Source organism: Panthera pardus, unplaced genomic scaffold (assembly GCF_024362965.1).
Source record: "Panthera pardus isolate Hobbes unplaced genomic scaffold, ASM2436296v1 HiC_scaffold_23, whole genome shotgun sequence".
Taxonomy (NCBI): domain Eukaryota; kingdom Metazoa; phylum Chordata; class Mammalia; order Carnivora; family Felidae; genus Panthera; species Panthera pardus.
In genome coordinates this window covers 6,456,286-6,481,977 of record NW_026526799.1, presented here as the reverse complement: position 1 = coordinate 6,481,977, position 25,692 = coordinate 6,456,286, and the positions used below count along the sequence as shown (strand labels likewise).

The following is a 25,692-nucleotide window of genomic DNA, read 5'->3' as shown; positions in this document are numbered from 1 at the left end:
GAAGGAAGGATTGCATGCATGCATGAACATCACCTAAATTAAGATGATACTGGGTGAACTGATTGGTGGCAGTGGTTTCTTCTCCTTTGTATCTGAATCCAAGCTAAGGGTCTTCAGGGCCAGGGACTGGCCCCACCAGGAGAGTTGTGCCAGTCCACACCCTCCCAGTTTTCTTCCCTCCTCGGCTGTGCAAAACCTTTGACGGGCAAGGTGGGGTAGGGAGTGTTGGTTTTGGAGGATGTGCAGTCACATGACCGGAGAATGCCCAATTCCAGGTTTCAGAGCGCGTCCCTCCCTAGTAAGCAAGATTCCCCCACTTCCTTACACCCACAAAATAGCCAGATTATTGTGATCCAAGAAAACCAACTCGCAAAGAATACTGCCTATGAAAAGTACCATATGGAAGAGGTTTCCGGTCCAGGGTGTCAGGTTGGTTGATGCCGACAGCTTCCCAGTGTGGTCGGCACGTGGCTGAGCCTCTCCGGAGGCAGCCCTTTGGATTTGTGCTCGGTGACATTTACCTACAATCACTCGCCATCCCAGTGGGGCTATTTTTTATGATACTTTTTGTTAACAGGCCCCTCTGCCCTAGCCCTGTTAGGGAGTACTTTCCCAGGGGAAGGACCAAACACCTAACTGGATGGTTCTCTGTACGTATGCCAGCCTCAGTGGCTCAGTGGGTTACGCATCGACTTACCCTCAGGTCATGATCTCACAGTTTGTGGGTTCGAGCCCCGCCTCAGGCTCGGTGCTGGCAGCTCAGAGCCTGGAGCCCACTTCGGATTCTGTGTCTCCCTCTCTCTCTGCCCCTCCCCTGCTTGCACTCTGTGTCTGTCTCTCTCAAAAATAAGCAAACGGTAAAAAAAAATTTTAAGAAATAACCAGCATCTCTACTGAAAACAGTTTGGTTTCCTCCTAAGGTTACCTCTGATGATGGTGACACTGACCTGGGATAAATCAAGTTCTAATTTCATTGTTCCTATTTCCTTCCTACCCATACTTCCCCCACCCCCAGAAATAAAACATCTGACGCAAAGCGTGAGCAGTGATGGGGCCAAATGGATTTGGAGCCAGAGTTACTGGTTAAGGCCCCATCCTAGCCACTTCCTGGCTCTCTGATCCTGAGCAAGATTTAACCTCAGGTTTTTGGGGGAAGGGGGGAGGTTTGCCTGTAAGATGGGAATACTTATAAGAATGCCTATCTCTGGATATTGAGAGGATCAAATAAAAGAATATTTTTCAAAGTGCTAGTGTTATTTTGGGGCAGTGGTCTGGCTTTGTCTCCTTGGTTCCCATTCACACATCACCTCCTGGGACAGTGTAGAAACCAGACGAAAAGAATGTACGACTCCAGCTGGGATGTCTTAACTGCTTGGCCCACTGGGAAAGCTGAGCTGGGCCTGGAAACGGTTTTTAAAAACATTCCCGGGCCTGGCGGTCATCATCAAACCCTGATCCGCATCTGTTCCTGCCTCTGGATGGTCACCTTGGGAACGCAAGTGCACCCGCCCACACACTTCCTGCCTGAAGGCCGGGCAGCCTCTGGGCACAGCCCCCAGGGAGGAAATTGCTCTGATTCTGGGCCGGATAGCCACCATGAGCTGCTGCCTTCCCACAGGGGCGTTTTGCAGCCCTGCTCCTCTGTCCTCCCCGCTCAGGAAAGAAGAGCCAAGTGCAAAGTTCGGGTACAAATCCTTAGATATTACAACTTGCCCGGGTGAATTCCTCCATATCCTCACCTCCTCCGTATGTCGGCACACAGGCCTTGGAGCCATGCGCGTTTGAGCCACCTGGGAAGCCTGGAGAGCTCTTCGTGCCCAGGCCACACCCCAGACCAAGAACATCAGAGTCTCTGGGGATGGGGCCCAGGCCTGGAAGTTTCAAAGCTGCCCAGGTAACTCCAGCCTGCAGGGATCTCATTAAAACTTAGATTCTAATTCAGCAGATCCGAGGTGAGGGAGGCCTAAGATTCTGCACGGCTAGCAAGCTCCCAAGTGGCACAGACACCACCCTGGCGGGACCCCACTTTAAGTAGTGAGGGTCCTGAGGATCCTGTGAGCTTCCAGACCCAGCAACACCAGAGCCACGCCCACCACAGTAAGTGGGATGAAAGATGGTCCAGTTCACCCCTCAGGTGCCTCTTCAGCCCTTTTCCTGGCTAGTTTAAGACCCATGCATCCCTCTTCCCGCAAGCTTTGCCGACCGCCAGGTGGCATTGGATTCCTCCAGCATCCCCCTAGGTAAACCAGAGACTGAGCGGTGTAGCCAGTCTCGTTCAAGGCTCTCTGAAGCTGGTGGCCCATTTCCCTACTGAGGCCTCCACCCACACCTTAACAAATTGCCGCCATCTGCTGACAATATTCCCCGAAGACCCGCGTGAGGATGGCAGAAGTGCATGGTTGGGACTTGGAAAACCCTCGCTTTGTTCGAGTTACTTCTAGGTGGCATGATTCCTGCCTCATCCCAGATGTCTCCGGAAAGAAAGCTGTTGAGGGCAGCAAGTGGCTAGCATAAAATTCAGGTTTCATCGTCCCCCGTTCCATACTTGGTGGTTTTCAAGAGAGTATTTTATTCTCTCTTTCCCTCTCATGGCTGTGGCGGTGGTGGCCGCATATAGGAAACCAGCATACAGGCGGCTGGGATTTTGCGAGGCTGAACATTAACCTTTATGGTCCTCAGACACATTCTCCCCAAAGTGGCACCACCTTCCCGGACAAAGGTCTGGCCCAGCTGCCCACCTCTCTTTCCTGTGGGGGGTGGTCTCTGTGCCTGGAGAGGCAGCAGTACCAGGACAAGACCAGCAGGGGGCGATGCCGGCCCACAGTCGGAGCTCACTCACTGGGTCCCAACCACACAGCCTTTCTTGTCAGAGCCCAGCCCCGAGTTAAGGCGCTAGCCCTGCTGACCGCAGCGGAGACCCCAATGATCCATTTGGATCTTAGTTGAGAACTAATGCTGCCCCAAGAGCTTCCTGGTCAGCATCTGCCTGTCGGTTTTCTCCACATCCTGATCTCATTTGTAAATTACAGCCCTTACTAATCAGAGGGTGGGCCTGGGCCGCGTCTACAAGGGCTTCTAGCAACTGGGGGCCAAGGGAAAGATAGGAGTCACGCAAGAGGGATCAGCCTCTGTTTCCCTCAGATTTGGGATACAACTCTTTCACAAAAGAATTCAAAGTATATCTTGAAAGCTTTAAAAATGTCTTTAACTCCGCCTCAACCCCTCCCCCACTCTACCAACACCTCTACCCTACGGTCGCCAGTGCCCCCCATCCTGGCCAATGCAAGTTTCCGTTCTCTTATCACTTGACTCCTCAGCACCGACGCACCGTGGTTCATGCCCTCATTCTTGAAATACTTTCGCAGCTCTAGATGTCCTAGGAGATCCCTTGGGGTACAACCAGAGCAGCTCCACTCTTTCCAGCTCAGATACGAGAGTCATGTGAAAGATTTGATGCGGAAAGGGGGACCCTCGCCTTTCAAAGGGTTTTTGAAGAGTTTGCAAAAAAGGGTTTGGGGAAAATCCTCCCTGGTCAAGCCTCCCACCCCTCCACCCACGATAATTTGCTGTGGTTCCTCCTCCAGCTCAGAAGTCTTAGGTAAATATCATTTATGACCATGGATTGTCGACTGTGAACATTATAAAGAAGGAAGTTACTGGGGTGATGAACATAAACTGCAAACCCTAGAAATGAAAGAAGGGGTATAAGAAATAAATGCATATATATGTACATTCACATATACGTGTACATGTATATACGTACCCACACCGGAAAACAAGAACAAGGATGCTCAGTGGATCAGAAAAATTCCTGGAGCGGGAAGCCTGGGGGGCTCAGTCGGTTAAGCATCCGACTTCAGCCGAGGTCGTGATCTCACAGTTCATGGGTTCAAGCCCACGTCGGGCTCTGTGCTGACAGCTCAGAGCCTGGAACCTGCTTCTGATTCTGTGTCTCCCTCTCTCTCTGCACCTCCTCCACTCGCTCTCAGTCTCTCTCTCTCAAAATAAACATTTAAAAAAATGCATTTTTAAAAAAGCTTTAAAAAATAAAAAGAAATAAAAAGAAAAATTCCTGGAGTGAAAGCAGATGGGACTGGATTGAACCGGCAGCCCAGTAAATAGCTGAAGGTCCTTTCCCAAAAAGTGGGTTCAGTACCAAGGGTGCTTCATGCCCACAAGGAGGGGCAAGAGTGGAGAAGCCCTGGGATGATCACTGGGGTCACTCCGGGGGGCAGGGGGCAGCTGGGCCAGCCAACCCTCACCCACCACACTGGCTAAACCATGGGAACAAGCATCTGTCTACAGGAACAAGGAACATCAGTGGAGGATCTCGGGAGGGGTATCGGTGGCCGCACGCCCGGTGTCCAGCAGCCAGTCCTTCTCCAAGAGGGAGCGGCAGGCTCAGCAGACGGGGGGCCTCTAACGGGGAGTCTCATTGGTAGAAATGAACACGCTTGGGGCGCCTTGGTGGCTCGGTCAGTTAAGTGTCTGACTTCTGCTCAGGTCATCAACTCACCGTTCGTGAGTTCAAGCCGGGCCTTGGGCTCTGCGCTGACAGCTCGGAGCCTGCTTGAGATTTTCTCTCTCTCGCTCTCTCTCTCTCTCTCCCTACCCGACTTGCCTGCGTGTGCACTCTCTCTCTCTCTCTCTCAAAATAAAGAAACTTTAAGAAAAAAGAAATGAGCACGCTCAAAAATCACCACTTGAGGAAGGCCAACTTTACAGACGGAAAGTATTTGCATGCGTCAAAAGATGCACAGCTGGAAAATGAAAGTGTATCACGGTAGAGTGCCTCAGGCTGCAAAGAACTTTCACCGATGAACATTAGGACAAGAGTACTCAGAGATATCATCTATACATGGGGTTTTTTTGTTTGTTTTTTTTTTTTTGAGAGAGAGAGAGTGAGAGCGAGCATGTGCACGCAGGAATGGCAGAGACCACAGTCAGCACGGAGCCTGACTCAGGGCTCGAACTCACGAACCTCGAGATCATGACCTGAGCGGAAGGCAGACACTTAACCTACTGAGCCACCCAGGTGCCCCAGAGACTGGTAGTTTTACCTACATGTACAGATGACGGGGCACCTGGGTGACTCAGTCGTTTAAGGGACTGCCTTCGGCTCAGGCCATGATCTCGCCGTTCACGAGTTCGAGCTCCCAGCTGGGCTCTGTGCTGACAGTGTGGAGCCTGGAACCTGCTTTGGATTCTGTGTCTCCCTCTCTCTCTGCCCCTCCCCTGCTCATTCTCTCTCTCTCTTTTATTTAATGTTATTTAATGTTAAATAAACATTAAAAAAACACACACACACAAAAACCTACCAGTACAGGCAAGGGGGCTAGAGGAGAGAGCCTTTGGTGGGGAGACCCCAAACAGGAGGGGACACAACCGTCACTCTGGAAGGGGATCCAAGTTCTGGACCATCACTGCATGTGTCACACTGCCCCCGACTGAGGGGACCAGGCTACCACAAAATGGAGCCACTTCGAAGCTGCTTCCACAGAAATCCCAGAATCCCATATGGAAACCCCCTCACCTGCCTACCAGTCGCCAAAATTGCATGTTTGCCAGATAATTTTATATCCCCCACTCTTTTATCCTTTAATTAAATTTATTTATTTATTTATTTATTTATTTATTTAGGCAGGGGAGAGACCTATAAATCAGCCTCTTTGCCTGTTTTCACAGACCCTGAGAGGCAACACTGCTAGAAAGGAAATCATCGAGAGGCTTAATTAGAAGAGTCTTTGAAACTCAACCCCGAGCAAGTCACTGTCCTGAGCTTCAGAGGCTGTGGGAATATAACTGCCCCCAATTCTTCTTGTCCAAGGGAACTCCCCCTGCTTTATCGTCCCTGAACTTGGGAGGAGGGTGACACCTGAACTCATCCAAGCACAGGGAGGAGCAGAGGAACCACCTCAGGCAGCCCTTTTCCCAACCTCCTGGGGCCAGGACGGCCGAGGAGAGCCCGGGATGCTAACTACAGGTTGCACAGCCGGAGACGTCAGTCCTCAGAAGGCTGTGTTGTCGGCTTGAGGCCGGGGGCCAAAGAGCTGCTCAGCGACCGCCTTGCCATCATACTTGGGCAATGTGCCCCCAAAGTCGGCGGGCAGGATGTCCTCATCGATCTCCTGGAAGAAGCCAGAGAGGTCATCTCCATGGACAAAGACCTGCAGGGAAGCAGGGGAGACAGAGCTGAGTAGGGGGGGTACCCTAAGTCCGGGGGACGGAGGGGAGGAAAGGGACAGGAGGAGAAAGGCACAGCGTGCCCTCCCTGCCTGGTGGTGTCCTCCTCCACGATGTGCTGTCACTCAGCTCGGGACCATGGCACGGAGTCTGAGGAGGGCTCCCGTGGGGTCCCCTCCACCTCCTCCCACCGTCGTCCCCCTTGTCCGGTGAACTCTCTCCTGCTACCAACAGCACCACCACGCGCTCACGCGCTCACCAGATAAGCACTGGGCACCCTCCCCGTGTGGCCCCGTGCCCTCACCCTTTCCAGCAGCTTGCTCTTCAAGAAGGGCTTGACCATGTTGTAGGTCGTGGTGAAGTACCACGGCTGGTGGATGAAGTGGACGGCTTTAAACCGGGCTGGGAAGGAGTCCTGCAGAGGCAGAGAGCACCCCACCCATGGCCGCGGGGCCCTCAGAGGCTCCCACGCACTCCCCCTCTGCCTCTCCCCATGGCTGGAGGACAGACCTGCCTCACCACCAAAGGTTCCATCCCCAGGCCAGCAATCGGGGGAACCTTGGCTTCGCGGGGGCTCCAAACTGCAGGGAGAAAGCCCCGGAGGCCAGGCACCCCCGCCCTCTCCCTGCTGATGCACCGAACCTTGCCGTTATTTGGTGGAATAAAGAAACGAGGGGCACCTGGATGGTTCAGTCGGGGAAGCATCTGACTTCGGCTCAAGTCATGATCTTACAGTTTGTGAGTTCAAGCCCCGCGTCGGGCTCTGTGCTGACAGGCTGGAGCCTGCTTCAGATTCTGGGTCTCCCTCTCTCCCTGCCCCTCCCCTGCTCATGCGCTCTCTCTCTCTCTCTCTCTCTCTCTCTCAAAAAAATAAACATAAAAAAAATTTTTTTTAATGAAATGGTTTTTAGGTGACCTGAGTTTTTTCACACCCGTTAGCCTGCTGAGCGGCCTGGAAACTATTATAAACCCCAGGGACACTACTGTCATGTCTCACTATCCTTCAGCGCGCCCCCCAGACCCCCATCTCCCACCCCTCCTTTCCCACATACACATAAAGCATAAAGCAGATTAGGGTTAGCTCTGAGAAAGGACTTCTGACACGTCAGCATATACTGGACCGAGTTGTCGGGGACTTTAGTGATAATCCATTTCTTGGGACAAAGTCACGTTCAAAGAGAGGCAGTGTGACATATGTGGACGGAGAACGGGATTCTAGGTCAGACGGTGTAGGTTCAAGTCTGACCTCTGCCACTTTAGGGTTTTACGACCTTGAGAAGTCACTCGACCCTCTGAGCCCCAGTTCTGAGGTCTGTAAAATGAAATGGGGAAGAGGGGAGGGACTGTTCTCAAGGAGTTAAGGAATTAACGAGCATGCGCGGCTCACTGCTGGTCACCATGCAAGCGCTCGTGGCTGCCATCGCTCATTAGGGAGCTAGGGGGTCCTCCTTTTAGGTCCTTGCCCACACGGTTAAACCAGGAGACTGGGCCCAGCCTCCCAGCCTCCTGCCCTGTGAGAGGCTCCCACGGGACAGAGCTCTGAGGCCCCACCTGGAGCATGTCCACCATCTTCCTGAGATCGGAAGCCCGGAGTCCGGCAGCCTGCTGCATGGTAAAGCCCTTGAAGTTCTCAACGATGCAGAAGCCATTAATTTGAGTCTCCTCATTCTCTAGCAGCTTCTCCAGGATGAAACAATACGCCTGCAAGATCTTAGACATAGAATGAAAAGGCTGTAAAACCCAACCTCAAAGATAATTAAGGCTTAAGGTCCTGAGGGGGAGAGCTAACCGGCGCATCCCTTACTGGAGGTAATTTGTCACAGGCTTTAAACTGGAACATTCCACCTCCGTGGCTGTGTCCCAAGAAAATAACCTTGAACGTCATATCCATGGTTAGATGCTAGGGTGTTTATCCCTGTACCCTTACAAGGGTAGAAACACTGGAAACAACCTAAATGTCCAACAATAAAGGACTGGTGAAGTTATGGTACGTTCATGCCATGAAATATTCTGGAGCAGTTAAAATTATATACATATGAATTATAGAGCAAAATATTCATTCATGATGTATTATTGTAGAGCGTGATCCCATTTTTATAGGAAAAAATATGTGTACGTGTGCATGTGTATGTGTGTTTCTAGAAAAAGTGGATTGGAAGGATGTCAAGGATAGAAATCTCTGGGTGGTAAATCGTGGATGATTTTTAATTTCTGGTTTTTTTGCATTTTCCAATATGCAGATATCATTTATATAATAAGAAAAAAGTACTCTTTAGTCTTTTTAAAGATTTTCTTTTTTCTTTTAAATGTTTTATATATTTTTGAGAGAGAGAGAGAGAGAGGGAGAGAGAATGTGAGTGGGGGAAGGGCAGAGAGATAGGGGGACAGAGAATCCAAAGTGGGCTCTGTGCTGAGAGCAGAAAGCCCAATTGGGGCTCAAGCTCAGAAATCGTGAGATCATGACCTGAGCCAAAGTCGGATGTTTAACTGACTGAGCCACCCAGGTGCCCCCCTTTAAGATTTTATTTTTAAGTGATCTCTACAACCAACACGGGGCTCCAACTCACAACCCTGAGATCAAGAGTCACATACTCTACCGATTAAGCCAGCTGGGTACCCCAAGAAGAAATATTTTTGGCAGCTCTTTTTGCCCATGGGTCCTGTCCCCTCCCCCCCCCCCCGCTTTAATAAAATCACCTTTTTACACCAAAAAAGAAAGAAAGAAAGAGAACTACTTTAAAGTCTTTTACACACACACACACACACACACACACACTCAGTCCTAAAGGCAGTATCTTAATTAATGTAAAACACCATAGGTATCCCTGATAAGATCAGGGACAAGATAAGCACTTCACCTCTACCACCATTTAACTCTCTGTTTACAGGCGTTAGCCAATGCAACAAAGTTAAAAAAAAAAAAAAAATCAGAGGCATAAGTAGAAAAGGGAAAGAAAAACTATCATCTCTATTTACAATAATATGACAGCATTCTTAGAAAACCCGAGAGAATCAATTCTAAAATTAACATAAGTAACAAAAAGAATTCAGAACATAAAATTAATATACTAAAACAATAATTCTCATATATACAAACAATAACCAATCGGAAGATATAATGGCAGAAAAAGCCCCATTTACAGCAACACTTAAAACAAATTTAATGAGGGGCTCCTGGGTAGCCCAGTCAGTTGGGTGTCCAACTCTTGATTTCAGCTCAGGTCACACGCGATCCCACAGTCGTTAAGATCGAGCCCCGTGCTGGGTGTAGAGATTACTTAAAAATAAAACCTTAAACACACACACACACACACACACACACACACACACAAATACAGTGTGGTCTTGGAGCATGAATAGACAGAAACCAATGACACAGAATGTAAGTCCAGAAATAGACCCAAATATATATGAAAATATAGACTGACAAAGATCTCAAATCATTGGGAAAAAAGATGAACTCCTCAAGAAATGATGTCAGGACAGCTAGACAGCATCTTTTTTTTTTTTTTTTTTTTTTTTTAAGGTTTTTTTTTCTTTTTATTTATTTTTGAGACACAGAGAGACAGAGCATGAACGGGGGAGGGGCAGAGAGAGAGGGAGACACAGAATCGGAAGCAGGCTCCAGGCTCTGAGCCATCAGCCCAGAGCCCGACGCGGGGCTCGAACTCACGGACCGCGAGATCGTGACCTGAGCTGAAGTCGGACGCTTAACCGACTGAGCCACCCAGGCGCCCCTAGACAGCATCTTCTAAAGTGAGTATGTACAATTTTTTTAAGGCTTGGGGGCACATGTCTCCCAAGACAAACCCTAATTCACCCACCTAGGGTAGCTCTCTTAAGGGCTTGACAAGCAAAATCACACACATATATATATATAAATGCAGAAACCAAAAAATACAAAAACACTAATTCAAAGGGATACACGCACCACTATGTTTATTGCATTATGTACAATAACCAAACTATGGAGGCAGCCTAAGTGTCCGTCGATGGATGAATGGATAAAGATGTGGTGTCTATATAATGGAATATTACCCATTCATAAAAAAAGAACGAAATCTTATCACATGCAACAACATGGTTGGAAACACAGAGTATTACGCTAAGTAAGTCAGAGAAAGACAAATACCAGACAATCTCACTCATAGGTGGAACTGAAGAAACAAAACAAATGAGCAAAGGGGAAAAAAGAGGGGGGGGGGGCAAACCAAGAAACAGACTCTTCACTGTGGTCACCAGAGGGGGAGGTGGGAGGGGATGGGTGATTTAAGGGATGGCGATTAAAGAGCACACTTATCATGATGAAAAAAATAACATATCATGATTTTAAAAAGGAAATTAAAAAAAAAGCATATTCTCCAAGTCATACGGGGAAATAAATAAATACATGCAGAGACCTCAGGCTGGTCAGTAGTTTGAAACCTGGGCTTTCCAGAATCTCTCCCAGTCCACAGTCCATTAATCCCTGTTGTGTGTGTCGCCCCCAGCCTTCAGCGTTTGGCAGGGCTGACCCACAGCTGTCACCCCCACGTGGCAGGAACGCCAGGGGGCAGTCATGTATGGGCCAGTGGACCCCTCCTGGGAGGCTACTAGGTTTTCCAGCTGCAGTGGCACACCCCAGGAATTCTCCCCTGCCCAGAAAAAGGCCGGCCTTTCCCCCTCCCCAACAGACCCTAGCCCCCTGGGGAGCCAGGAATGAGGGTCCAGAAGAGGCCAGGTTTGAGGGAGGGGAACCCAGCCCAGGGGATGGGAGGGAGCCAGGCGAGCCCCCACTGACCTCATCGAAGGTGATTTCTTCACTGTCCCAGTTCTCGATGTTGAAGAGCATGACCACTCGGCCATATTTGTCCCGACTGGAGAGGACACCAGGGTAGCCAGCCTCCACGGTGCAGCGCACGGCCTCCAGGGACAGGCTATCAAAGAGCTCAGGGTACTGCAGCCGGAAGTTCACGTAGCCTGGTGGAGGGAGAGCAGAAGAGCCCCTCAGGGAGCCTGCCCATCTGGGACTGGCACAGAAAGATTCCAGAGGCCTGGACTCCTGCCCGGCTCCTCAACGTGCATCCTGTGTGTTGATGCAGGATCCTCAACCTTTTGAGTCCCTTGTGGAGGAAAACATTGGCCTATCTCACCAAACTGCTGCAGTAACCAAGCAAGATTCTAGGTATGAACACCATTTGTAAACCGTGCAAGCGTGATGTATAATCTTAAACCCGAAGACGACTATTACATTTGTGATTTCCTCTTGCCCACGGGCAGAGGGACAGGTTTTCCAGGTGGGCACAGGGTTAGCTGAGTAGGGATGGGGAAAAGACCCCAAGAGAAAACCTCAACCCCAAGCAGAATGCAAAGGACCTTCCAGATTCCAGAAGCACTTCCACCCCCCACAAACCCCACCGTCACCCACCCTGAACAAGTCCGTGGTTTGTCTCTACCACTGAACCCTGGGAGGCCAGGCCCGGGGAAGTGTTTGGGCAGCATTTGCCTAGGGAATGCCCCTGGCCCCCTCACCGGTCCTACAGTCCTACAGCATCTGGGTACATCCCCAAGGCCTCCCCTCTCTGCCCTATTGCTCCTCCCCCAAGTTATCTCCTTTCCTGTGTTCTTCAAAAGTCCCCTTTGCACTGGAGCCTTCCTGGTCGCTTTACCTAAAACTTCAACCCCTCAGTTCTTTATATCCACTTCCTTTCTTTTTCCTCATTATCCCTTCTTACACAGTCTATGTAATTTTCTCTCTCTGGTTTGTGATTTCCACCAATAGAGCATGAAGTCCAGGAAGGCAGACGTCTTGTCTGCTTTGTTCTCTGCTGCATCCTTTGGCCTAAAAGAGTGGTTGGCAGGGGCACCTGGATGGCTCAGTCGGTCAAGCGTCCAACTTGGGCTCAGGTCATGATCTCACTGTTCAAGAGTTCAAGCCCCGTGTCCGGCTCTGTGCTGACGGCTCGGAGCCTGGAGCCTGCTTCGCATTCTGTGTCTCCCTCTCTCTCTGCCCCCCATCCTCAGACTCTGTCCCTCTCTCAAAAATAACATTAAAAATTTTTTTAATTTAATAAGTAAGAGTGGTCGGCACATCACGGGGGGGGGGGGGGAATTAACATTCGGGGAAGGAAGAAGGAAGAAAAGGAGAATCGGTGGCCTGCGGGAGGACCTGCTAGATACCCCTTCTCTCCACCAGCACTGAGGATTTCATTTCCTTGGGAAACTCGTCTTCCGCCAGCCAGCAGGGCCGGGGCCGCCCTGTCCTCAGGGCTCCTTCCCAGGGCTGGTACCATCCCCAGTTCCACTCTGCACACATAGCCACCTTTCCTGCCGCCCCCCAGAGCCCACGCCTAGGCTGGGGTAGGGGTGAGGGGAACGCGCTCCTGCCTGGGCGCGCAATCGGGGCGACTCAGGTCTATCGAGTGAGTCCCAGAACTGGGAGAGAGGAGCCGGCTCTCTGGGCACGCGGTGCGGCCACACTCATTCATTGCTGTCGGAGCTGAAAGGGATCTCGGCGGCCACTTAGTTCACACACCCATTTTGCGGGTAAGGACAAGGAGGCTCGGGGAGGCTGACTCTCACAGGGCAGGAAAAGGGAGGGGGGATGGAGGGGGCAGCCTCCTCAGCGCCTGGGTGAGAGCCAACACCAGCCTCCCCACCTCCCCGCTGCAGGCCGTCCCTCCCGCGCGGGCTCACCTCGGAGCAGCTCGTAGGCGCGCCCCACGTGGAACTTGCGCGCGCGGATGAAGCGCATGAAGAAGGCGCTGTCCCTCCCCTGCACCCGCTCGGCCACCGCCCGGGCCAGCTCCTGCCCAGACGCCGCCTCCGCCTGCACCAGCTCCTGCAGCTCTCGAACCACGTCCTCCCGGGTCTCCTCCCTCTCATTCAGCTCGTCCTTGGCCTGGAACAGGGTGGGGTGGAGGCGGCGAGTCACACATCGGCGCAAGGCGCGCACGTGGGGGCTGCCCTACCGGTGCCAGACTGGCAGAGGGACGGAGGGGTTGTCGCTGGGGCCGTCGCTCCCCTGCCCCCCGAGAGCCGCCGCCTGCCCCGGCGGCACCTCTCGCGGCCCATTACAGTCGCAGAAAATCGGGTCAAACTGCGCCCCCCGGGTTTGTTGGCAGGAGACCGCCAAAGGTGCAAACGTTTCTAATGACGCTTCTTGGAACCCTCACACAGCACTCTGCTAAATACCTCGGGCCACAACAAGTCACCAGAAAGTGGGTATTCTAGCACCATGCCTCAGGAGGAGCCAGCTGAGGCCCATAGAGGTGAAGGTCATCCAGGCAGGAGGGGGTGGAGCTGAGACTCCCACTCGGGCTGGCAGCTCCCCAGGCTTAATTCTGATCTCAAAGACGAAGGTACCGGCAGATAGCAGCCCGCCCCCTCCTTGCCCCCCGCCGAGCCTCACTCTCCTCCCCTAGGCTGCGCCTGGAAAGCTCTTCAGCGTGCCTCCTCCGGCAGCTCTGTCCTTGGACAGCAAGAGCAAGGGGAAGGCAAAGGAGGGGGGACTCCGATCTGGGGGAGCTCATCTCCCTTGAGGTGTCCAGAGGCAGCAGCAGAGATGGAAGCAGGAGCCCAGGCTCAGCTCAGCTCCAGGACAGCTGGGCCACTCTCCACTGAGCTCGGTCTGATGCGCTCTGAGCTGCTCCAACAACCTTCTCATAAGGTAAGACCCGGAGAGGGAAAGCAACTTGCTCGAGGTCACACAGCAAATTGCAAGTAGGTCTGATTCTAGAACCCAGGCCTCTCGGCTATCAGGTGGGGGCAGCAGTTGGATTTCTGTTCCCCAGGACCACTTGCAAACCAGTGTTCCCACATCTGAGTCCAGGATGATCCCCGGTCCAGATGCCCTAGGTTCCGGCATTGACATCAGGGAACTCTGTTGGTGCTATAGTCTTGGAATAGGCTGGCCCAGGTGTCTGGTCAGCCCAGGTGGCTGACATGGCCTTAACCTCCAGGATGATGGCCCCCTAGAACAGGCCAGTCCATTAGGTTCAGGGTAACCTGGAGAGCTAGGGCTGGACCCTTCTTCCTACAGGAGAGAGGATGCTGTCAACATCGCCCCCTTGTCAGCCCTCCCCTCGATGTACCCGGGGCCACCTCACCTTCTGTAAGGTGTGGCGGGGGAGCTGGCTGCACGGGCCAAAGACAGGCCCATGGTCCTTGGTTGTAAGCCGCTCCAGCTGGGCACGGAGCTCCTGCTCCTCTTCAGGGACCACACGGAATGTGCCCACCTGGGCAGAGAGAAGTCAGGAACACACAGGGAGAGGCCCCCCCATCAGCCTGAGCAAGCCAGGTGGGTGGGCCTGCTCAGACCCTAAATTAGTACTTCCGTCCAAAGTCACTGCTAAGGCCTCCTCCCTTTGGGTGGGGTCACGGACCACTGGGAGGTTGTGTGGGTGAATGCCCTTAACCCTGAGCAGACCAAACAATAGAGAAACAGAGGGGGAGAGGGAAGGGGGTGGAGGAAGGAAGGTAGATGGAGGGGAGACCCAAGGCACAGGGGTACTCACCCCCTCTGACATGCTGCTTCTGGAAGTCTCAGAGGCGTCAGAAAAAGAAGGGCCCAGCTTCTGTCCTGGCCTCTCCAGGCAGCCTCCTCCCTAGACTGTAAGAGTCAAGTCTGCAGCGTTATGGAAAGACAGTTCTCTTACGTCTCAGAACAATGGATCTCCAACTTTTGAGTGCTTAAGAATCACCAGAGGAATCTGTTAGAAATGCAAGTGCCTGGGGTGCCTGGGTGGCTCAGTCGCTAAGCGTCTGATGGCTCAGGTCATGATTTCACAGTTTGTGAGTTTGAGCCCTGCATCGGGCTCTGTGCTGACAGCTCAGAGCCTGGAGCCTGCTTCGGATTCTGTGTCTCCCTCTCTCTCTGCCCTTCCCCCACTCATACTCTGTCTCTCTCAAATACAAATAAATATTAAAAATTTTTTTTCTTTTTTAAATTCAGGTGCCTGAACCCTGCCTTCTGTGATTCTGACTCAGGAGGTGCGGACTGGGGCAGGCCCAGGAATCTGCACTATATTTTCATGTAAAAAAAATTTTTTTTAATGTTTATTTATTTTTGAGAGAGCGGGCGAGCACGAGTGGGGGAGGGGCAGAGAGAGGGAGACACAGACTCGAAGCAGGCTCCAGGCTCCGAGCTGTCAGCACAGAGCCCGATGTGGGGCTCGAGCCCACGGACCGCAAGATCATGACCTGAGCCGAAGTCGGAAGCTCAACTGACTGAGCCACCCAGGCGCCCCAGGAATCTGCATTTTAAAGCAGCGTCCCAGAGGACTCTGAAGAAAATGATCCTTGGGTTACACTTTGGGAAACTCTCCTTTGAGAAGGAATATATATAAAAATACCTCAAACCCTAGTTCTTAAGATGAGTTGGTCCAGCCAGGGAAAAAGTAGCCTTGGCTTCCATTCTGAAATTACATGACCACTGCAGGATAAGGCAATCCCTCCTGCTAGGTGTGGCCCTCTTTCTGCTGCCCAAAGGGGGATCCCAGAAACTTCCCAGCCTGGTGGTGGATGGCCCCTTCGGTGCATTCATGCTCTGCACGGGTGAGGACTAGTTACATAATCAAAATACCGGGTGTGTGTTCTGTTCTTTGTGATGCATTAAGTAGTTTCAAATCCATTATCTCAGGGCCAGAGCTGGTATTATTCCCCCCATTTTACACAGGAGGAAACAGACTCCAGGGAGAATAAGTGACTTGTTCACGATCACACAACCAGAAATAGCCAGGGATCAGGCTAAGCCCAGCTGTGACTTAACCGAGAGGCACGGAGAGGCAGCCTCTTGTGGCAAAAGTTGGACCTGGGTTCAAATTCTGTCTCTTCCACTTGCAGACTATGTACTTTAACCTGAGTCTTGGTTGTCCCCTGTAAAAGGGAGATGGAAGGGTTATGAAGGTTACATTAAATGATGTACACAGAAGCGATGCGTGGCCACCGGAACAAATCTCATCCATTGTCCACAGGACAACCTGCTCAACCCACTGAGTATTTTTGGAGATAGCTCTCCTGTTCCCAGATTTCTTTTCCTTTCTTGCCTAAATACCCCAGGGCCTTGAAGGAGCCGTCACTGACCCGGTCCCCACTGGTCAGTTTTGTCACCTGTTCACCACTGGTAAGTGGCAGAGGTAGGGCTTAAACCACTGCTGTAACATCTAAAGCTGAGACATCTCCAGGCAAACTCCCTAGGAGAATGGATGTCGCAGAAAACCCTTTAGGGTCAGAGAAACTTGGGTTCGAATCAGGAGTTGTCATTTACCACCTGTATGACCTTCAGAAAGTTAGTTAACATTTCTGAGCCTCAGTTTCCTCATCTGCAAATTGGGGATACTAACTGTACCTACCAAATAGAGTTGTAATGACGATGCTATCATTTCTGTAAGGTACGTAGCACGGTGAGTGTGTTGCTCTAAAACATAACTTCCCTTCCCTTTCTTAGCATCACACTGATCGTTGCTCTAGCGTGCCCAGAGAGGCTTGGGGGATCCCAGGGAATGTCTGAGGATCTCCCATTCCCTGCCTCTGCTGCTCCCCAGCCCTAGCCAGGGTAGGAAATCCACCAACAGGAACGAAATCTAAGCTTTCTCTCTGGCAAGTAGACTTCCAAATGTGTGGGCACAGAGATAGACAGACTGCAATCCTTTGTGGCCTCACTTGGGTTTTTCTGGAACGGGAATAGAGAGTCTTATCAAATTGGAGCTTAGACAGGAGAGATAGTGACTGGATACCCCCAGCCAGTTAAGCAGATCATTAGGGCAAGACCTTAGATCCTAGAAATTGAGGGTTAAAGTCAATACTGCAATTCTTTTTTAAATAAGCCCAATCTAATTAATTTTGAGGTTTTAAAATACTGGTTTATGAACTGTATACCATGAAAAAACATTCATCACCATTCCACGATGAGGCTGTTCCCTGCCATCTAGGGTTGCCGGATAAAACACAGAATGCCCAATTCCATGTCAATTTCAGAGGCACAACAACTACTTATGCAGTGTAAGTACATCCCATGCAGTATATGGGACATACTTAAAAAAGAAGTATCTGTTGTTCCTCTGAAATTCACATTTAACAGGGTGTCCTGTCTTTTTATTTGCTAAATCTGCCATCAGGTTGATCTGGCACAACATGGAGAATGGCCAGTGGGTTTCAGTTTTACAGGCACCCCCCCCCCCCCCGACTCCTTACCCCAGTCCTGGGCTCCCTGGCCCAGCTAGACCCCTGCTACTGACTTACCTGCCAGGTCACCAGCTCCTCCTTAGGGCTACCTGGTGCCTGTGTCCTCCTCCTTCTCGGGGAGCCTGGAGGTTGCCTCCGCTGGGGGCGTGGTCTGGTCAGCAGGCTGGGATTAATGTGTCACAAGGAACTTCTCAAAGCCCACAGTTTCCTGTTAAATCAGGTTTACAGGGAGGCCCAGATAGGGGCAAGTGAGGCACCAGGGGGGAGAGGGGATCAGCCTGGGCTGAGCTGCAGCCACCTCAAAGCCCTCTTTTGTGTGCGTCTGCTCCTGAGTTCCTGCTCAGCCATGTGGAAGCCGGGCAGTGGGGGTGGGATGTGGGCCAGCCCCATTCCCTCCTCCTTGCCCTCTCTGTCTCTCGTTGCAGGGGTTCTGAGAAAGACATGCAAGAGATAGAATTTTTTTTTTGATGTTTATTTATTTTGAGGTGGGGAGGGGCAGAGAGAGAAAGAGACAAATCCTAAGCAGACTCCGTCCTCCGCGCAGAGCCTGACATGGGGCGGGATCCCATGAATCAGGAGATCATGACCTGAGCTGAGATCAAGAGTCAGATGCTTAACCAACTGAGCCACCCCGCTGCCCCCGGATAGAGGGATATTTTAAATGTGACTGTGGATGCGGTGGCAGCGGTGGCAAAGCCAAGGCCTGTCACTCTTCCCCAGCCCAGCAGGACCTGGTGTGGTAGATGTCACTTGCACAGTGAGTGGGGTCAGTTGGGAAAGGTAGCTGGTTAAGGCAGAGTGGGACGAGGGCCAGACAGGCTGACCCGCCTTCTAGGCAGTATGGCGGAGTGATAAGAGCCTGCTTCGGAATGTGACCGCCCACCTTTAAATCCTAACTCTGGCACCTTCTAGCTGTGAAAAGTGACTTCAGCACTCAGTGACTCAGTTTCCTCCTCCGAGAAGTAGGGATATAATTAGAGGACAGGCTCATGGCTTTAGTGAGGAAAAAAGTGCTTAGTTCAGTGCCTGGCACTTAGAAAATATAAATGCACAGTAAATGGTGGCAGTTACTCCAAATACGCAATCGGTGTGCATCTGGGTGGAGAGGACCCACATTATCCATCCCTCTGTAAAACAAGAAACCCCTCTGCTGCCCCTCAATAGGTGGCTTCCCAGTCTCTGCTTTGGTATTCCCCTGAGCGCGGCGGGCGGGGTGTGGTGGTGATCCCTTTAGAATATCCTTTCTCTGGGATTCCAAGGGCAGGGAGCCCCCCTGTTTTTACTACTGGAAAATTCTCCTTGTTTTAAAACTCATCCTTGGTCTGACCTCCAAGCGGGCTTCCATAATGTCATCCTGGGTCCTGATTTTGCCTCCTGGGGGTACCTGGGGCAGGGGTCAAGATCCTGTGCATGGGACATTGTCCAGACTCCGTCCCCAGAAATGCTTTTTGGTTTTCCCCAGAAATAGTTCTTGTTTTTCAACCCATTCGTACTTGGATAGGTTTGGGATCCCCTCACCCTCCTATGCCCTCTCCAGACATCCAGGGGCTTATGAGAGTGTCTCTGAGGGGTGGTCCCGGGGAGCAGTGCCTGACCCCCACTTGTCTCTCTAGACCCATTCCTCTAGAGCAGGCTGCAATACCTGGGGCTTGGATCTTGGGGTGCAGCTGAGGAACCTTGAGTCCTTTCCTTCCAACAGCCCCTTTCCTGGGCTCCTGCTCTGGCTACTGTCTGGCTTTGGGCTGTTTCCCTCCCAAAGTCTCCCTGGGGCTGGGGAACCCCTCATTTCTATCACTCTGCTTCCTGGCATCTAGTCCTGCACTGGCCAATACATAAGCCTCTAACCACAGATAGTTTTTTAGCACCTGAAATCAGATAATGGCACCAAAGAACTGAATTGTAACTTTATTTTTTTTTAATTGTAAATTTAATTCACTTAAATTTAAAAGTGGATACCGGACGCAGTTATTGGAAAACTTTTAAGTATGTTTGGAAGAACTTAGGTGTGTGATTCTACTTCCTCAACTGTAAATTCTGTGATCAAGTATTTCTGATAAAAACTTAGAGTTCAACACGAGATGTGCTGTGCGTATAAAACACCTGCTGGTTGGGGAGCCTGGGTGGCTCAGTCAGCTGAGTGTCCAACTCCTGATTTTGGCTCAGGTTGTGATCGTAGGATGGTGGGATCGAACCCCACGCCGGGCTCCGTGCTGAGCGTGGAGGAACCTGCTTAAGAGTCTCTCTCTCTCTCGGGGCGCCTGGGTGGCTCAGTCGGTTAAGTGTCTGACTTTGGCTCAGGTCATGATCTTGCGGTTCATGGGTTCAAGGCCCACGCCAGGCTCTGTGCTGACAGCTCGGAGCCTGGAGCCCGCTTCAGATTCTGTGTCTCCCTGTCTCTGTGCCCCGCCCCTGCTCACACTCTGTCTGTCTCTCTCAAACGTGAAAAATAAACAAACAAAAAAAAGAGTCTCTCTCTCTCCCTCAACCCCTCTCCCTGCTCACACGCACTCTCTAAAATAAATAAATTAGGTAGGTAAATAAATAAATAAATAAAATACCTGCTGGATTTTGAAGATTAGGTACAAAAAAGAGTATAACATTTGTTATTATGGATTTTTACATGGCTTAGTGTTCTGACACAGTAATGCTTTGGATATATTGGGGTGAAGCTATATGAGTTCGCTTCACTTGTTTCTCTTTTTTCGGTGCAGTTATTAGAAAACGTACAATTTTCTAGTTGCAAGTGTAATGGCTCCCATTATATTTGCGATGGACAGCGCTGGTCTAAACCTTACTACTTGAAATACAGCCTGTAGACCAACAGCATCAACATTATCTGGGAGCTTGTTAGAAATGCAGAGTGTGAGGTTCTTCTCCAGACAGGCTAAGTCAGAATGTGCATGTTCACAAGGAGCCCCTGGAGTGAGTCTACGCACACAAAAGTTTGAAAAGCACTGCCCGAGAGTTTCTGGCCCTCTCCCCCTTCCGCCTGTGGTCAACACCCTACCTTGCCTGACCTCTGACGTCCCATCAGCTCTGAGGATTTGTGGGGAAGTTGATTAAGTTGATTGAGGACCATCCTCTTCCTCTTTGGGGCAGGCCAATGGTGGCCCGGTTGGGGGTGCAGGAAGCGGAGAAAGGACAAAGAGGGGGGTATCCTAACCTGATTCTAGGCCTGGCCCTGTCTACTATGAGCCATGGACTGAGGCCACAATTTCGCTTAGGCCTCTGTTTGACACTTGCAAAATGGGGTTATGAGCCGAATTGTGTTTCCCCAAATTCAAGTATTGAAGTACTATCCCCCAAGGACTCCAGAATGTGAGTGTATTCAGGGACACCTGGGTGGCTCAGTCGGTGAAGCAGCCGACTTCAGCTCAGGTCATGATCTCGTGGTTCGTGGGTTCGAGCCTTGTGTGGGGCTCTGTGCTGACAGCTCGGAGCCTGGAGCCTGCTTCCCATTCCGGGTCTCCCTCTCTCTCTGCCCTTCCCTGCTCACGGTCCATCTCTCTGTCTCTCTCTCAAAAACAATCACTAAAAAAAAAAAAAAAAAAAAAAGAAGAAGAATGCGAGTGTATTTGGAGATAAGGCCTTTGAAGGGGGTAATTAAGGTAAAATGAGGTCAGCAGCGTGGGCCCTGATCTAATCCAATGTGACCGGTGCCCTTATAAGGAGAGGAAATTTGGACACAGTTACTGAGGGAAGACCGTGTGAACACACAAGGAGAAGACTGACCTCTACGAGCCGAGGAGAGAGGTCTCAGCGGAAACCAGTCCTGCTGACACCTTGATCTTGGATGTCTAACCTCCAGAATTGTGAGAGAATACATTCCTGTCATTTTAGCCACTCAGCCTGTAGTAGTACTTTGTTATGGCAGCTTTAGCAAACTAATCTAGTTGTGATACTGGATTTTTTCCCGGGCACTTCACAGGGCGTGAGGTTCCTGGGAGATAAAGAGGGTGGGGGAGAGCTCAGGCTGCCCCACAGGAAGGAATCACAGTGGCCCCAGTGGCCTGTCAAAGCCAGGCGATGGGGTGCTTCACGAAGAACAGTCCTGTGCAGGGGCGCCTGGGTGGCTTGGTCGGTTAAGCGTCCGACTTCGGCTCAGGTCATGATCTCACGGTCCGTGAGTTTGAGCCCCGCGTCGGGCTCTGTGCTGACAGCTCAGAGCCTGGAGCCTGTTTCAGATTCTGTGTCTCCCTCTCTCTCTGCTCCTCACCTGTTCATGCTCTGTCTCTCTCTGTCTCAAAAATAAATAAACGTTAAAAAAAAAAAAAAAATTAAAAAAAAAAGAACAGTCCTGTGCATGGAGAACACTCGCGGGTTAACGGCGCAGCCCTGACAAAGGAGGGCCTGCACGCAGCTCTTCAGGAAGCTAGCAGGCCACAGGGCCCTTTTTAGGGAGCAGAGCCTTCTGTGGCACTATCTGCTGCTCACAGGCCTTCTCCTGCCTCTGCCTTGCACACTCCCCCCGCCCGGCCGAGTCACATTCATGTCTCGCTCCTGTGCTGGAACAATAGTGCCCTTGTGTGAGGGGAGACAGTGCCCTCATTGGCCCAGACACCTGTGCTGGCCATGTTGGCAGAAAACCGTGGGCTCCCTGGCTGTCCTCTGCCAGGCTGGGGGCAGGAAGAGAGGGGGCTCCAGTTTGCTGTGCCCCCTTTCTGTACTGTGACAGGCACCTTACCTGTGGTAGCTCATCCAGTCCTTCCAGATGTGAGGTAGGGGGTGTATTCCCCCGTTTTACAGAAGAGGGAACTAAGAGTCAGAAAGATGGGGGCCCTGCCCAAAGCTGCACAGCCGGGAGTAGGTCCTGGTCACTCTAAAGCCCTCTCATCCTTCAACACACAAGGCTGTGCTCCCTCCTCCAGAAGGGAGAGCGACAGGTGTGACTGCCCAGGGAAGTCACTCCTGGCTCCTGGGGAAGGTGACATCACCTCGCTTTCCTGGGAGCAGCCCCGGGGGCAAGAGTCTGGCCACTGCCATCCCTGGGAGAGGGAGGACCCCAAGGAATGCCCTGGCATCAACTCCTTAGGGAAATGGGAAAACCCAAATCAAGGGACATTCTGTACCTTCCTTAAAGTTACCTGGTGGTAATGAGGGGTGGCTGAGTGCTCAGCATCCAGTTTCGGCCTAGGTCGTGATCTCACGGTGCGTGGGTTCAAGCCCAGCCTTGGGCTCTGTGCTGACAGCTCAGAGCCTGGAGCCTGCTTCAGATTCTGTGTCTCCCTGTCTCTCTCTCTGTCCCTCCCCTGCTCACGCCCTGTCTGTCTCTCTCAAAAATAAATCAACATAAAAAAAAAAAAAAAAAGATTTAGGGGTAAAGCTGAGGTCATCTGCTGGGAGTAAAAAAAGAGAAATGTTTGAAATCATCCTCACGAAGGCAGGATAAACTTGCTAGGGAAGGTTGTGGAAGTGTTGAGGTCCCCTGGAGATTGGTTCCTATGGCTTCTCAGAGGTACCCATGGACACAGTCAAGAGAGTTCTCCAGCACAACCCAGAGGCCCACGTGTCCCTCCCATGGAGGGAAAGGCTGCCTTCAAACGGGCAGAGTCTGCCAGCTGGGTGGTTTGGAGGGACAGACGGGGGCGGGGGGGGGGGGCAAATGGAGGATATTGGCTAAAATGTGCTTTAAGTATTAAAGCTTGGAATTGAAGAGGGAGGACTGGGGGACAGTGAAGATCAGGGAATGAACAAGCAGGAGTAAATGAGCAAGCAAACTGACCAGATGGGACGTTGACATCTGAGTCGTGACTTGGGAGGTGGCACAGGATGGGCCCAAGAGCGTGAGTAGCTGAGGTGACGTGGGAGATGGGGACAGAAGCAAGCCGAGAGGCCCTTTGTGGGACACACACGCCACCCCTGTTCTGCAGCCAGGCAGATGGTTGTCTCCCTCTCCTCATCAAAGTGCAAAGATGGGGCCTCAAAGGGCAACTTCATTGATTATTTATTTATAAGCCAGAGCAGTCCACTAGATTCACCACTGGGCTGGGTTTTTTTGTTGTTGTCATAATTTCAGATTGACAGAATAGTTGCAAGAAGAGTACAAAAAACACCCATGTGCCTTTCGCCTGGATGTTAACATGTGACCACACTCGCTTTGTCATTCTCAGATACACTCCTTCCTTTTTCCTGAACCATTTTAGAGTAAGCTGGAGACCGGATGCCCCTCTTCTCCTGAATACTTCAGGATGTATTTCCGAAAAAACAAGGACATTCTCATAATTAACCACAGTACAACGAGCAGAGTCAGGAAATGAACATTGATCTATTACAATTAGAGAATCTACAAACCTTAATCAAATACCACCAATTGTGAGAGGCCAGTTTTTAAGGTTTACTGTCCTCCCTCCTGGTCCTGTCTTCCAGGCCTCTGAGAAATAAGAGACTGAATAGGGGAAGAGAACTAACCTTATTATTATTTTTTAATGTTTATTTATTTATTTTGAGAGGAGGCGGGAGAGTGCCTGTGTGAGCGGAGGAGGGGCAGAGAAAGAAGGAGAGAGAATGTTAAGCAGGCTCCTTGCTGTCATCGCGGAGCCCACATGCAGGGCTTGATCCCACAACCCTGAAATCATGACATGAGCAGAAATCAAGAGTCAGGCGCTCAATGGGCTGAGCCACCCAGATGCCCCCCTTTGTTTGTTGTTTTGAACTTTTAAAGTGTTTTGTTTTTTTAGTAACGTCTACTCCCAACGTGGGGTTCAAACTCACAACCCCAAGGTCAAGAGTTAGATGCTCTACCCACTGAGCCACCCGGGTACCCACTGTTTTGAACTTTTAATCTTCAAATGATTGCAAATTCAAAGGAAGCTTCAAGAGTAGTAATACATTTTTAAGCCAACATTTTGGTTTTGAAATGGAACATTTCGGGGCGCCTGGGTGGCTCAGTCGGTTAAGCGTCCGACTTCAGCTCAGGTCACGATCTCACGGTCCGTGAGTTCGAGCCCCGCGTCAGGCTCTGGGCTGATGGCTCAGAGCCTGGAGCCTGCTTCCGATTCTGTGTCTCCCTCTCTCTCTCTGCCCCTCCCCCGTTCATGCTCTGTCTCTCTCTGTCCCAAAAATAAATAAACGTTAAAAAAAAAAAAAATTAATGAAATGGAACATTTCATTGAGATAATTTTTTTAACTTTATTTATTTATTTTGAGAGAGAGAGAGAGAACGAGAGAGAGTGGGGGAGGTGCAGAGAGACAGGGAGAGAGGGAGAATCCCAAGAAGGCTCCGCACTGCCAACGTGGAGTCCAACGCAGGGCTCAAACCCATGAACTGTGAGATCATGACCTGAGTGATAATCAAGAATTGGACACTTAACCAAATGGGCCACCCAGGCGCCCCCTCATTGAGATGATTTAAAACCATATTTTCTAAGGGTGAGCTCCTGATTTTGCACCCAGCTAACAAATATTTGTGAAGCATTCTCTGTATGTCACTTTCCTAGACACTGAGGATGCACATAGTAAGCTGTTAAACCTCTGTCTTTGGAATTTCTCCAGGGTGGACTCAACTGGCTGTCCTTAACAATCCTGTGAACTGCCCGAGTAGCATTGTCTTTTTTTTTTTTTTTTTTTTTGGCTAATTATCTTAACCATTTTATTTTTTTCTATCTTCACCATTTTTTTAAAAAAAAATTTTTAACGTTTATTTGAGAGACAGAGAAAGACAGAGCATGAGCATGGGAGGGGCAGAGATAGGAGGAGACACGGAATCTGAAGCAGGCTCCAGGCTCCGAGCTGCCAGCACAGAGCTCGACTCGGGGCTCGAACTCACAAACCGCGAGATCATGACCTGAGCCGAAGTCAGACGCTTAACCCACTGAGCCCCCCAGGCGCCCTTATCTTCACCATTTTTAAGTGTACACTTCATAGTGTTAAGTGCACTCATGTTATTGTGAAACAGATCTCCAGAACTTTTTAAAGTTCATTTTATTTTGAGAGAGAGAGAGCGCGTGCATCCAGAGCAGGGGAGGGACAGAATCTTAAGCAGGCTCCACGCCCGCCCCACTCGGGCTCAATCCGCGACCTTGAGATCATGACCTGAGCTGAAATCAGGAGTCGAAATCTTAAGGGAGCCACCCAGGCTCCCCTGGAACTTTTTCATCTTCCAAAACTGAAACTCTGTATCTATTAAACAATAATTCCCTTTTTGCCCCTCCACCCAGCCCTTGGTAAACATCACTCTACTTTTGTTTCTGTGAATTTCGCTCCTTTTGAGTATGATTCCACCCGGTATTTGTCTTTTTATGACTGATTTAACCTAGCATAATGTGCTTAGAGTTCCTCTAGGTTTTGTGGCAAATGACAGCATTTCCTCCCTTTTTAAGGCAGAAGATTATTCCATTGTGAGGATAT

At 50.8% G+C, this 25,692-nt stretch overlaps 2 protein-coding genes across 4 annotated transcripts in view; one reads left to right on the top strand and one right to left on the bottom strand.

Annotated features, from left to right (window-relative positions):
- Window positions 1-5,606: 5,606 nt before the first annotated feature.
- Window positions 5,607-17,635, bottom strand: RLBP1 (retinaldehyde binding protein 1). Of its 3 annotated transcripts, none has more exons than XM_019460233.2 (8): window positions 17,404-17,634; window positions 14,679-14,788; window positions 14,271-14,399; window positions 12,859-13,063; window positions 10,964-11,142; window positions 7,735-7,893; window positions 6,488-6,598; window positions 5,607-6,167 (listed from the first exon to the last, which is right to left on the bottom strand). In XM_019460233.2, exons 2-8 carry the CDS (start codon window positions 14,688-14,690, stop codon window positions 6,009-6,011), a joined length of 954 nt encoding a protein of 317 aa, XP_019315778.1. In that variant the 5' UTR covers window positions 14,691-14,788; window positions 17,404-17,634; the 3' UTR covers window positions 5,607-6,008. The 3 variants fall into 3 exon arrangements, with proteins under 3 accessions (XP_019315778.1, XP_019315775.1, XP_019315779.1); XM_019460230.2 differs by having other exon boundaries at window positions 14,679-14,773; XM_019460234.2 differs by lacking the exon at window positions 14,271-14,399 and having other exon boundaries at window positions 14,679-14,773; window positions 17,404-17,635.
- FANCI (FA complementation group I) overlaps window positions 13,592-25,692 on the top strand; it is a 102,630-nt gene continuing 90,529 nt past the window's right edge. The window contains exon 1 of the mRNA XM_019460228.2: window positions 13,592-13,831. Coding sequence (XP_019315773.2) covers window positions 13,727-13,831 — 105 coding nt within the window. The 5' untranslated portion in view covers window positions 13,592-13,726. The remainder of the gene's footprint in view (window positions 13,832-25,692) is intronic.